The sequence below is a fragment of the Pelobates fuscus genome, chromosome 7 (assembly GCF_036172605.1).
Source record: "Pelobates fuscus isolate aPelFus1 chromosome 7, aPelFus1.pri, whole genome shotgun sequence".
In the NCBI taxonomy this organism is placed as follows: Eukaryota; Metazoa; Chordata; class Amphibia; order Anura; family Pelobatidae; genus Pelobates; species Pelobates fuscus.
In genome coordinates, this window is record NC_086323.1 from 109,649,250 (window position 1) to 109,663,511 (window position 14,262).

The 14,262-nt window shown below is 41.4% G+C and overlaps 1 protein-coding gene across 2 annotated transcripts in view; it reads left to right on the plus strand.

Annotated features, from left to right (window-relative positions):
* The window catches only part of SYNGR1 (synaptogyrin 1), a 33,170-nt gene extending 20,374 nt beyond the window's left edge, over positions 1–12,796 (plus strand). Inside the window, exons 2-4 of one of the 2 annotated variants that reach the window (XM_063426389.1) lie at positions 7,678–7,915; positions 8,617–8,762; positions 11,732–12,796. In XM_063426389.1, the coding sequence (XP_063282459.1) occupies positions 7,678–7,915; positions 8,617–8,762; positions 11,732–11,944 (597 nt within the window). In that variant the 3' untranslated portion in view covers positions 11,945–12,796. Of the gene's footprint in view, positions 1–7,677; positions 7,916–8,616; positions 8,763–9,085; positions 9,561–11,731 lie in introns of those variants that run through there. The other variant, XM_063426390.1, reaches the window with a different exon arrangement.
* The last annotated feature ends 1,466 nt before the right edge of the window (positions 12,797–14,262 follow it).

Consider the following 14,262-nt stretch of genomic DNA (forward strand, 5'->3'; position numbering starts at 1 on the left):
GCCTTGTCCAGGGCTGTAAATGTGCTCACATAGGTACCCAACTCTTTCACAAAATTGTCTCCAAAAAGGAGGCCTTTTGCCTGTGTGCCAGGCTCAGTTATGGCCATGTTGACCAGTTTCGGGTCGATCTTCATGAGGATCGCCTTTCGTCTCTCTGTGCTTAGTGCAGCGTTGGAATTGCCGATGAGGCAAATAGAGCGCTGTGCCCATTCTCGAATAGCCAGGAGGTCTACAGGTGTGTCACCTGAAAGTGCCACTTCGACCATGTCGAAGATTTTTGCGCTGGGGCCCAAGGAGTCAAGCACCTTGTCCTGGCAGTGGCGCAGCGAATAATCCAAACCCTTTTTGGCCTTCCAGCCAGTTTTGCCCAGGAATTGGGCGATTTTTGGGTCCACTTCTGGTGTGGCACAGGCCATATCAGGGACCGTCGGGCGTGGGCATTCTGCCCTTAGTTTGTTCCTGGTATGTTTATCCAGGGGTTTCCTAATCCTGGCCGCAATATACTGGGCCACATGGTCAGCCGGAAACCATTCGGTAGACCTAGGGTGTTGTAGGTCGTCCGGGTTAAAGAGGGGCTCGCCCTGAGGGTCCAGGATGATGGAGTCATCCTTAGCCGCCTTGCCCGTGTTAGTAGGGTTTGCTGCCAGGCTGCGCTCCGGAGAGGAGTTCTCCGATTCAAAAGAGTCTATTTCTTCAGACTCGTTCAGTACCTCCTCCAGTTCCGAATCAGAGTCGGATGTCTCAGTTTGGGCCTTAGCCCGTTTCCATTTCCTCACCGTTTTTGCCCGGTGGGAGGCTCGTTTACGTGGGGGCCCCACGTCCTCATTAGTGACAGGGCGCAACCTGTCCGTCATATGTGTTTTGGAGGTTTGTCTGCCCACGTGGTGGGTCTTTTCAGTGGCCTTGCGACCGGTGAGGGAAGCAGGCTTGTCATCTTGGGCCTTGGGGTGGAGGCCGCTAGGGTTGGTATTAGACGCCATGATGGCGTTACTAATGGATTGTGTCAGGTTGTCTGACATTGCCCCTATAGCCGTGTATATGGCCTGTGTGACCGACTTGGTCATGGTCGCGTCCAGGAGCGTATGGAACTCCTCCGAGTTCAGCTGCTCCATGGAGGCCGCGTCCTCTCTCTGTGGAGAGAGTGGGCGCGTGGCAGGGGACACCTGGAGCTTGGTGTTCTTGCTGGCAGTAGTAGGAGTGCCAGTCTCCTGGACTCTGGGGTTCAGCATGCTAGATAAATAGGCTGAAGGGAGTGAGAGAAAATTGTGTAATATTCAGTTTGCACAAGCAACTGAATAACTACAGAGTGTATGTGTAACTATTGTGAATGTACACTGATAAAGTGGTTGGCTGGGAGTGATAGGACAAGGCACAAGCAAAAGACTGTTAGCTTACCGAGTGTTCCCTCCGGAATGGCCGCAAGGGAGCACTGGTAAGCTGCAAGTCCCAGCCAGCAGCCAATCCGCGTATTCCCGCCCGCCCCTAGATCACAGGGGGGTGTCGGGGAAAAAGGCGGGAAAATCCTGTCAGCCGTTAGTGGAAATGGCTGTCACTCTGTGCGGCTGCCAGTGCGCGTGCGCAAGCGTTTACCGGCCGCGAAACGCTCGCGCCGGAGAAAACGGTCGCGGGGAGCGCTCAGGGGGGGAAGGATGGGATATGGAACGGGTAATAAACTACCCGGAGCAGGGAGGGAGGGGGTGGGTTTACCGCCGGAGGCGGTAAACCGCTGAGTGAAGGAAAACCCCAAAGCGTGTGGACACGCTGGTTTAAAGGGGGTATACCTAATGAGGGAAACTGTGGAAAAAATACATAAACAGTACATAAATTCAAGCAAATAATCAATAAAATTCCTCTGACTAGAGAGAAGAAAATTAGGTGTTACTTAGCTGAGGCAGCAAAGAAAGAGGGAGAGGAAAGGTCACATGGGTGGTTATGGACAAGAGGACTGTTCCTATTGGTTAAGGGTGGAATGTTATGTTAACCCTTTGAGATCCTGTTCTTATTGAAGTTTTTTTCTATGAATATCTTATACCTTCTCTTTGCTGCTGAGGTATAATAAAGAAAGAGATAAGCATAATATGAGCCTCCGTGTCCTTTAATAAAATTCTTATTTCCTGCTCTGTTAATAGCTTGCTAGACCCTGCAGTAGTCTCCTGTGTGTAATTAAAGTTCAATTTACAGAGCAGGAGATAAAAACTTTTAAAATAAATTACTTCTAATTGACAATGAAACCATATTGTTTTAATGCAGGTGGTGTCAGTCACAGCCAGGGGAGGTGTTGCTAGGGCTGCATAAACAGAAACAAAACCAACTCAGCTCCTAAATGGCAGAGAACTGAGCAGTGAAACTTCAGGTGCATGATCTATACAGAAAAAAAATGCTTTATTAATATAGTTTGTTTTGGTGACTTTAGTGTCCCTAGTGTAAGCTGTGTGGGCACACCCTTATGCACTCCTATGCCTGTGTAGTTTTGTGAACTGCACTGTCTGTGCTATCTGTCATCTCTCACCTTTTAAGCAACAAATAAATGATTGATTTAAATGTAGCTTAAATATTGTTTTATTGTGGTGTGTATTTGTTTTAGTTAAAGGAAACTATAGTCACCTGAACAACTTTAGCTTAATGAAGCAGTTTTGGTGTATAGAACGTGCCCCTGCAGCCTCACTGCTCACTCCTCTGCCATTTAGGAGTTGAATCCCTTTGTTTATGAACCCTAGTCACACCTCCCTGCATGTGACTTGCACAGCCTTCCATAAACACTTCCTGTAAAGAAAGCTCTATTTAGGCTTTCTTTATTGCAAGTTCTGTTTAATTAAGATTTTCTTATGCTCTGCTATGTTATTAGCTTGCTAGACCCTGCAAGAGCCTCCTGTATGTGATTAAAGTTCAATTTAGAGATTGAGATACAATTATTCAAGGTAAATTACATCTGTTTGAAAGTGAAACCTGTTTTTTTTCCTATGCAGGCTCTGTCAATCATAGCCAGGGGAGGTGTGGCTAGGGCTGCATAAACAGAAGCAAAGTGATTTAACTCCTAAATGACAGTGAATTGAGTAGTGAAATTGCAGGGGAATGATCTATTCACTAAAACTGCTTTATTTAGCTGACTATAGTCTTACTTTAACTATTCACTTAAGTCAAAACTGAAATTCATATTCCAAATGAGAGAAACATTGTTTCAGTTTTAAGGTGGGGACAGAAAATGTTCTGGCACAAACAATAGGCTTCAGGGTAAAATCTTTAGTTGATTGTGTGTATATTACTATTGATGTGCAGTAATCCTGGGTAAGCAGAGCAGGTCTCCCCCTCCCCCACCCCACCAATGTTCAGTGAAGTTAGAAGCATTTGATGCCCCTCCAGTTGTTAATGAGAGCACAGATCAGACGCAGATCATTGCCAAAGCTATCTTTGGCAGTTTAGGTTTAATGGAGAATGTTTCCCATTATCATCAGCCTGGTCATGGAAGATGTTTCAAGCTTCAAATTCTTCAAGGAACACTTCAATCACCATAACCTCTACAGCGCATTGTAGTGGTTATGGTGACAGGCTCCCGCTTTCCTCCAGTGTAAGAAGTGGACCTGTTTCATAAAGGTTTGACTTCTTACCTGGGACCTAATGGCCTGCTCCACACCCTCTCTCTTCCGGAAATGTGAAACTGCACCTGGAGAACCCAGTTAAGTCATGTGAGATAGATATATGTGTATATGTATGTATATATATCTATGTAGGTGCTTTGTAGAAGCATGATCAACAAGTAAGACATCAGCAAGTTGATTCATACAAGACTGTGTTTTATGTCATGCAGTCGGCACCATTTTTTGAAAATGTAAAGCAATTAAAAGAACAATATAACGGAGTACTCAAGTCAAGATTACACAGCAGGTCGTTATTGAAAAGAGGTAGAGTAAGACTTGGTCTAATTATCCTGTAGGGAGTATGTGAAGTGCAGGTTTAAACCAGGAGAGTGCCGTTGAATCGAGGAGGGGATTTGGATCATGACTTATAGTGTCCTTAAGGGCAGGAGAGAGGCAATAGCCAATCATGGTGTGAAGAGTGTAGTCCTTATCGCTAATGGTGGAGGAAATCTCCTCCAAGAGGGTGGCGGGGATGGAAAGTTAGTTGCCAGGAGGCCCAGTGGTTGTTTAACCGCAGGTATGTACGGTCTAGTGGACACCCAGGGTGTCCATGATGATCTGTACCTACAGTTTAACAATAGTGTAACATGAGAAGGTATTGGGTTTAGCCAAGTCGTCAAGGGTGTTATAAAAATGGAAATGTAACCAGTATGGGACAAAAACATAATGTAAGGAGCAACTTTAAGATAAGTTGCTGTAGCATCTTGCATAGTCAAGTTGGCGGAGGTGCGTCTTCTCCAGCTCTCGGTACAAATGGCACAATGTTAGCTGGGTCCCATACTCTAGGGGTAGGCATCTGGGATGAAGTGGCGGTAGTCACAGGGAGTCCCAGTGCCGTCAGGAATATTGGGCCTTCAGTGGCAGTTCAGTGGCAGTGACACCAGTAGGGATCTTGGTTTTCCCCCATCTGTACGCAATCCCAGCTGAGCGCAGCTGGAGTGTGATGTGTTGTAGGGATCTACGCCATTTGTAGGGTGGCTCTTGTGAGGTTCTCAAAAGCTTATGGGGTTTTGCCCCTGTAAAGCTGTCAGCAAGTGTCCCTTCTCCTGAGAAGACACACAGCGAAGTATAATATCCCGGGAGGCAGTAATTGGTGTCTTGGTGGTATCAGGTAGTATGTATGCTCCATGATCTACCGTGAATTTTCTAGCCACTGGAGGTGGTAGCACTGAGGCCACCAGGCGCAACAGATAATGGGGCAGTTCCTCAGGTTCTCCGCGGATCTTTACATTATTACGCCTGTGGCGATCTTCTAGCGCTAAGAGCTGCAAGGTAAATACCTGGTGGGCTGATTGGAGTTTGTGGAGGGGTCCTTCATATTGGACATCTGTGCGGACGTCTTGCATATCCTCCTCCATGGCCCTGATGTGGTTTTTGATATGCCGAACATCTGTTTTGACCACAGCTATATCTGCTGTCAGTAACTTTTGGATCTCGAGCAAGAGGGTTTGCAGATCCTGCTTGGTTGCTAAGTTACTGGTCAGGGAGTCAAGGTGTGTGGTGACTGCAAGACCCAGCTCTCGAGTAGGCTTTGTCCCATTACTTTCCAGCGGGTCCGAGGGGGCCGACATGGCCGCGTTCTCTCCAGCCGCCATTTTGGATGATGCCTGTTTCTGCAGCATGGTGCTTATGTCCCGAGTGTCTGGGACGTCTCAGTGTGAGAGCTTCTGTTGTTTACGCCTCATGTCCAATGGTGAGGCTGTGGGTCTCTGCGGGGGCTGTGTTGTTGTTTCAGCGGCACTGGTAAGTAGCGATCCGCTGAGAAATGGGTCCCAGCCAGGAAAGGACGGTGCTTTACAGGCCCCAGATCTGCGATTCAGTTAAGCCGTCTTCGGTGACTGGAAAAAAAGCATTGATGGATTCAGGATCTCTCCCCGAGCAGAAGCTGGTACTAGCAGGGTTGTATGGCCCCTGATTCGCCGTATTTGCCGTGGATTAATGTGCGACTGGCCGGAGCCTAGAGAGATGGTATTTGCTCGGCCTTGCTGGCATACTCCGCCCCCTGTTATATGTATATATTTACAATGATATGAATTGGCCATATATAACTAAATTTATAGCCAAATGGTCTACTCCAATTATTCATTTTTATTTTTTTCTTAAAATCTATGTAAACATAAACCTATTTAATATGGTTAGCATCAGTAATTACCAGCAGACCTGATCTTAACTGAATCTCATTTAGTTCTCTCTCCTTTACTGGTTTCACTGCACTTTCATTGCAGGACAGACCATAGAATTTTTTTATAAGGATAAACTATTATTAAAAAGGTATGATTATAGATCTGAAAAAAGTTTTTTCAGCATATTTTACAACAATATTTTAATACTTAACTTAAACCAATTTAAAACTTTGTGTGCCCCTAAAAGAAGTAAAGTACCTGTATAGAAAATAATCTGATCTCTACCTCCATGCTTCTCTACCCTTTTTACTGCCAGACCAGGGCCTGTCTATGAAACAGAATGTGATCTCCTCCAAATAAGATGATCTCTGAAATATGCCAACAATGAATCTGGGCAATTTAGCCTTGAAAGTATCAGAGAACATTTTTGATCTCCGGCCCCTCACCCTAATACGTGGATCTCCTGACTTTTTTTCTGCTTGATGAATTTATTAATTTGCAGTGCTTTGAAATCAGTGTTTGGAAATAGGAAAGGTTTTGAATAGTTAACAGAAGCAGGGTAGCAGATTACATTTTATGGTTGCAGCCTATCTCCGTCACTAGATTCTTGGGTCATTCCGCAGTATGAGAGGAATAATTTTGGACAGAGTAGCTGTAAAAAGAGAACATCTGACTATTTATTTTTCCCAGGTTAAGTGTGTAGCCTCATAGAAGGGCTGATAGAGCTGGTATGGACTTGTTAATGTCCCTAGAGAGGAGAACATTGTTCAGTTAGCTACCACTGTGAAGATTCCTACTTTAGCTTCAAGCCTGTGAGATCATAGCTAAGCTAAATCAGTACCAGCATCACAGAGATCACGTCATAATTTGACCGACCGCACGCACGGTCCCCTCGCCGAAAATAGTTCCATAGAATCGAGGTTAAGTGCCGCTGGGGACCGACCAGGAACCACAAAGTCTTCATGCCAAAAATTGTTCCAGGGCTTTTGTAACTAAGTCCCCCTGAAGTCTATTCGCGGTTTTGGTCCATGCGAACGAATGTACGAATGGAACGTGTCGAACCAGGGGGAATAATATATTTACCAGGGTCTTTACAGTCGCTGACCTGGCCCATAGTCGGTGAGCAGGAGGCTGGTAAGTAGGCTCCTCCAGGAGCTTGTGGCAAACTCACGAGGACAGGAGGGTTTGTCACAATAGCTTTTGCGGGGATGGATGTCTCCATGATCTGCTGCCTTGTGTCAACTCCATTCAGCTATTTCTGTGATGGTCTGCTTGAGATGACTGCGATCGTGGCAATTTTAGTTCTTTTTCGCCATAATGTGTCTAATACACCAGTATTCACCAATGCGTATTTTACTGATGGTGTGAGACACATCATCCGTCACCAAGGGGTTAAATATTTTATATCAAAATAGAATGTTACTTATTTAAATGAACAGTTAAATAAAAAAAAAAAAAATTATAATTAACAATTTAGTAGATGTACGCACAATGGAAAAAAATGCATAATTAAATGTCTGCATGTTTTCATTGGTGGTATATCTAAAACCGCTCGCAAAAGCTGCAGATCTGCTCTCTGCAGCCTTTGCAAGCCTACGCCTTTTAACCCACAGCCCAGACTTTCTGTGGCTGTCCAAGCATAGACTTCCCAATGTAGGTCAATGAGAAGTCTCTGTAAGACAGGTGCCCTGAGCCATTGTCTGCATTTTGAGTTTGTGGTCTTCTTGACAGCCAGGAAGTTGTAAGAACATTCATTTATTAAAAAAAAAAAAAAGTGTATGTATTTATGTAAAACAAGCTTAAACTGTTTTAGGTGTTTGGAGTGTTCCTTTAACAATTGCAGGGCTGTATAGTTTTCTTGAAATGTGTGACTGTGTTTTTCTTATTTTTAATTATATATTTCTTAATTTTTTTTCTAGATTTTCTCTATAGTAGTCTTCGGGTGCATAATTAATGAAGGATACATTAATCGACCAAATGAGAGTGAAGAGTTTTGCATTTTCAACCGAAACAAAAGTGCCTGCACCTATGGAGTGACTGTAGGTGTGCTGGCATTCCTTACCAGCGTGCTGTATCTCGCATTGGATGTCCACTTCCCACAGATCAGCAGTGTGAAGGACCGCAAGAAAACCGTGTTGTCCGACATCGCTGTTTCTGGTGAGTGCAGACCATCCTCCGTTTGCTTTAATCTGCTCTCCTCATTGGCTGGCCCATGTTTTTTTTTTTTTTTTTTTTTTGATCTTACATTTTAATGTTGCTGTCCTGTACTCCTGTTTTGTCCAGCCTAAACTGCCAACACTTCATTCATGTCAAGGAGGGTTTTAACTCTGATTGTCTTCCTTTTTTCCCCCCACTCAACATACAGATTAAGAAACCATGCACACACAAAAATAGTTTTCAATTTTACAAGGCTACATAAAAGGGGGGGGGGAGGGGAGAGAATATGTCAGACTGCTCTGAAAAGGTTGAGGGGGTGACCCTTATAAATTTACAGAAACTTAAAAAAGAAATACATTTAAAAAGAGAGAGAGAGAACACAAGGGAAACGAAAAGACCCTTCAGATATAGGCAGCCCCTAGTATGAAAACTTCCAATTTGTTAGAACAGGAGAACATCACATTATCAAAAATGCATTTGTACAAAGAAATAAAGAGAAGAAATAGAGGGGAAAAAACATCCTCAAAATAAGTATAAAAGGTCTCTCTAAATAGTGATAACTATCTATATAGGTGCAAGACAGATCACATAGAATTATACCAGTTTACAGCTAAATATTGGCTACTTAATCTAGCTTCTATAGCTTCTGTGTATTTTGTTTTTGTTTTTTTTTAATCATACCTTTTATTTTTCTGTTCTAGCGTTGTGGGCCTTCTTTTGGTTTGTTGGCTTTTGTTTCTTGGCCAACCAGTGGCAGGCCTCTAAACCAGAAGACAACCTACTAGGAGAAGGTGCAGATGCTGCTCGCGCAGCCATCGCTTTCTCCTTCTTCTCCATCTTCACATGGGTAAGTCTATTTCTTTCAAAGGGTCTTGGAGATTATATCTGCAGAAGTGGGATTCTGCAGGTCTATATCAAAGGAAAACTTTTAAATTTATTTTAAAGTATTGGATCACTATATCTAGTGACGGTGATTTTGTACCGGTTGTGGTATCCTTCACATTTTTAATGTCGGTGTTTAAGTAAACCTGTCTTCCTGATAGCTTATTACTCCTTCTTCTACCACTTGGGCACTTGTGTGTTTTGGGATCCTTCAGGCTTACAAGTTAAGTCTTGGTGTTTGATATGAGAGATATATCTCATTATCTTATAACTTTATCCATCCAACAGGGCTTGCTAGCTGTGCTGAGGCATCAACACCTGAAGGAACTTTCTTTCCAGGAGGAGTACAGCAGACTTTTCCCCCCTAACCCCCAGTCCTTCCCTTAATTTATTATTAACATGAGTCTTAAGATCCTTAAAATGCTTCACCCGCTCTGTGCCCGTATTATTTCATGTGCCAATCTCTTAATGCATTCAGATCAAAATGTCTGAATCTGAAATACCTTACACAAGCCAGCACCAGCCTGTTTATTGATGCCAAAGCCAAAAAGATTATAATACACACTCCCTGTGTACCAGTATCTGGCAATGTATCTGTTCCAAGTACTTGGTATTGTATTTTAAATACCATATTAAGCTCACACATTTCTACTGCACATATTCATGTTTCACTGAGATTTTTTTATTTAATTTTTTTTGCTTAAGCTGCAGAACCTATGTTCTAGATCCACGCGATTCTTGTAATAAAAGTCACATGGCTTCAGATTTTTTTACCAATCTTTCTTTGTTCTAAAGGGTTAGAAATTAATTCTTAAAAACAATCTGTAATGAAAAATGAGTCACATTTACATCACCAATTTGTCAGTAGTACAATCATTCTAGTTTTGTATTTCAATTGAATTGACCCCTTCAAGCCCCACTACTGCTGCAGTATCATTTATAATGAACGAGGCAACCATGTCGTCATTACAGTCTGTTCTTTGTGCAATACATTCAGGGAATGATTGCTTAAATTACAAAGTGGGCGCTTGTGCTGTAACGGTTAGTAGAACGAACAGCTATAGACAAAAACTAATTTAGATGTCACATACTTTTGCATGATACTATAAATGAATGTGATTATACAACAAACATTAAGTAAAATTTAAATATAAAAGCATCATCCTTCCCAATAGGCACCCAAAGGCACTTATAGTCCTTAAAGGAACACTATAGTCACCTAAATTACTTTAGCTAAATAAAGCAGTTTTAGTGTATAGATCATTCCCCTGCAATTTCACTGCTCAATTCACTGTCATTTAGGAGTTAAATCACTTTTCTATTTATGCAGCCCTAGCCACACCTCCTCTGGCTTTGATTTACAGAGCCTGCATGAAAAAAAAACTGGTTTCACTTTCAAACAGATGTAATTTACCTTAAATAATTGTATCTCAATCTCTAAATTGAACTTTAATCACACACAGAAGGCTCTTGCAGGGTCTAGCAAGCTATTAACATAGCAGGGGATAAGAAAATCTTAATTAAACAGAACTTGCAATAAAGAAAGCCTTAATAGGGCTCTCTTTACAGGAAGTGTTTATGGAAGGCTGTGCAAGTCACATGCAGGGAGGTGTGACTAGGGTTCATAAACAAAGTGAGGCTGCACAGGCATGTTCTATACACCAAAACTGCTTCATTAAGCTAAAGTTGTCCAGGTGACTATAGTGTCCCTTTAATACCCTTACCCCATGTCATTAATACCCCTTTCCCTACAGTATTAATACCCCTACAGTGTTAATACCCGTACCCCAGCCTACCCCAGCACACTATGTGTATTAACAGTGTGTGTGTAGGGTAGGGGTATTAACGACTATGTGTGATGGGGTAGGGGTATTAAGGACTAGGGGTTGGGGTATTAAGGGGTAGGGGTATTAAGGACTATAAGTGCCCCAAGTCCTTCACTTGCCTTTTGTGAGATGGACTTTCCAAGGGTTCTTCAATAGCTTCAGTAGAGCGGCGACCGGTCCAAGATGGCGCCCGCATTCCTCGCCGCTAAGCACGCAATGCGGCGTCTATGTATTCTATGTCTATGGGGAGGACAATATGCAAAAGGGTTGGCCCTGACCAGGACAGAAGCAGCACAACAAAACTTCCTGTGCCTAGAGAAATGGCCTTTGACTCCGAAACCAGTTGGAGTCTTTACCAGAGAGTTTATAGAAGTAGCAATCCTGTTATCAGGGTGCATCTAGAAATCACAATCCCCCAGAATGCAGCTGTGAATTCAAATATCACAGCAGTCAAGTCTGCTATTTCATTACCTGCTAATTACACATTTCAAATAACTGACCTTTTTATATTAGAGTAAAATAGTCACCTACAGTCTGGATGTCTGTGAATGTATATAAAAAGACCGAAAAAGTCAGATTCCTTTAGAAAAAATATGAATAAATCTGTAGACTTCTTAATTTAAAAAATAAATAAAAATTCTTGATCTGTGCTGCTTTTTTGTATTATATTTTGTGTGTGCATTTTTATGTTTGTTTTTGTTTTGTTTTTCATGCATTTGGGCATTCTTTGGAATTGGTTCTTTTGCATGCATGGGAATCTACTATCTTACATAAGATATAATTTGTTACCGAGATATACGTAAAATAATCTCCCTTGCCCAAAATGTCTGAAACATTCTAATTCCACAATTCATATAATGGCTGTGGGAATTTTAGTTGAGGGGTCACCCTAAAATGCAGCAAATCAATTCCAGGGAATACCAATGTGTTGAGTTTTATGGGGAATTTGAGAATTGCTACTTTTAACAGCTACTAACAATGGTGATGGATGTCTGTCTCTTTGTCTCCTCCATTCTTCCCCTTCTCTCCATACTGTGTCGGCCTCCCTTATCCCATGCCCACTTTAAACCTTGACCCTTGCTCTCCTTCCACCGATCATACTACCAAGGCGGGACAAGCTGTTCTGGCCTATCAACGCTATCGTCTGGGGTCTGACTCTGCGCTGTTCTCTCAGGACTACATGGACCCTAGCCAAGACCAAGGGCCTCCATATCCCCCATATGCCAGCAATGAAGATTTGGATCCTTCAGCCGGTTATCAACAGCCTTCTACGGATGCCTATGAGGCTGGCCAACAGGGCTACCAGAGTCAGGATTACTGAAGGAATCTTTTAATGTCTGAGAGACTAGCAACTACTTTGTTACAGGTTGCCACTCCCTCTGACTGAAAGAGTTAAGAAGCCAGTCTTTATTTTTGGTAATGTAGGGTCCAGGGAATATTATTATATATATATTTTTTTTCCGTTTTTGTCTTCTCTCATGTCATTTCTGTTTATGTTGAAGTTATTTGAAGAATTGTTAAGGTGACTCAATGCAAGTTCTATAGCCTTTTAAATTCTGTGTTTAAAACCATTTACATTACAGTTTACTGTTTGTAATGTTTAAATTCAAATTGTCCTTTGCATTTTAGGTGGCAAACTGGCCTCTCTTTTGGTAAGAGGTTGAAAGCTTTTAGCCATTGCAACACAATCCATTGACTTAAACTGTACAGTTTATAAAACTAAAGTTGGTCCCCAATATCAGTGGACTGTACATTTTATTTTTTATTGTTTTAGTAGCAGATACAAATCCTCATGAGGTTTATTCAATAAACATATTTTGCCTGAGATGTAGTTGCCGTCACCTTGGTTACATATAATACTAATTCCCAACTTGCCATCGGAAGTCTAAGACTCTTAGCACCTTCAACACTGCCAAGGTCAACACAAAATGCATTTACAAATCCTCTGCATTACAAAGTATAGGGAATCTTCGGCCAATTCGTGTGGAAAATTACACCTCAATTTAGGCATAGGAACATTTGTAGACCAAAAAAAAACAAAGAAATGCACCTTATACACACACTTATATTCAAGGATACTTATCAGTGGTAGGTAAATGCAGCCTCCCTCAGATCGCTCCCAGCTAGCAATCAACTTACTTGAACACAAGAATATACAAAACACAACGAGGGAACCAGCTGATTGTCTAAATGAAGATAAATAACAAGAGATATAGTGTAATACAGTTTTACAATAGTAACACTGCACAATATGAAATGCACTCACAGAATCTTGGACAGTTCAGGCATATATGGTGCCACCCCTGATGATATGGGGGGCTGGGGGAATCCCCTGGACACTTCCACTCAAAATGCAGGACTCCGGGTGTAGGTATGAAAAAAGCGGCTTTAATTGTATAAAAATATGTAAAATAATTAAAATAAATACAAATAGAGGTCCTACGCATTTCGTCCCTTCTATAGAGTATGGGACTTCCTCAGGGACCACAATATTAAAATAACAATCAATGCAATACAATCAAAAAAGCAGCCTAACACCCCTCCACCCCCAAGTCCTTTAAGTAGGGCTAATCCCTAAATGTAATTGATCACATGTGCCTCTCTGTCCTTCCTCATTGATCCTGTGTAGATGAATTTCATCTGTTGGAGATCACATTCCCAAGTGTTCACAGTTAAACTCCATTATTTCTGTGATTCTCCGGTTATTTTCGGCACTTCCGTGCGTTCCGGAAACCGGAAGTGCTATGCGTTCCAACTGTACTCGCAAACCCGGAAGTTGTGTATATCCGGAAATGGCATGCATTCCACCTTCGTTTTTCTGCGTTCCACCTGTAATCTGCAATATCTAGCCATAAGAATACATATAAATGGTCCTACAACTTAACCACAAATCCATTTGTAGTGTATTACCCCTATAATATATACATATATTTACTTTACACCATCTACACAATACTTCGCAACTCACTGAATTCCTTCCAAATTATATATACTCATAATCCAGTGATATGGATCATATATTAACTAATCTTTCATCTCCTAATTTTGTGATAATTGTTTAAATATCTAATGTTAACTCTAATTTATAATAAGCATGTTAATTTCATTGTATGTGTTATCCTTCTTATAATCAAATCAAAAGTGTCTTTTTTTTTATTTATTTATATATATATATATATATTATTATTAATTAACCTAATTCATCCTGTGAAATTCATTGCTTAATTGTTAATAACATTCTAAGAAATTAGGTTAATTAATAATAATATAATAATATATAAAAAAAGACACTTTTGATTTGATTATAAGAAGGATAACACATACAATGAAATTAACATGCTTATTATAAATTAGAGTTAACATTAGATATTGAAACAATTATCACAAAATTAGGAGATGAAAGAATAGTTAATATATGATCCATATCACTGGATTATGAGTATATATAATTTGGAAGGAATTCAGTGAGTTGCTAAGTATTGTGTAGATGGTGTAAAGTAAATATATGTATATATTATAGGGGTAATACACTACAAATGGATTTGTGGTTAAGTTGTAGGACCATTTATATGTATTCTTATGGCTAGATATTGCAGAATACAGGTGGAACGCAGAAAAACGAAGGTGGAACGCATGCCA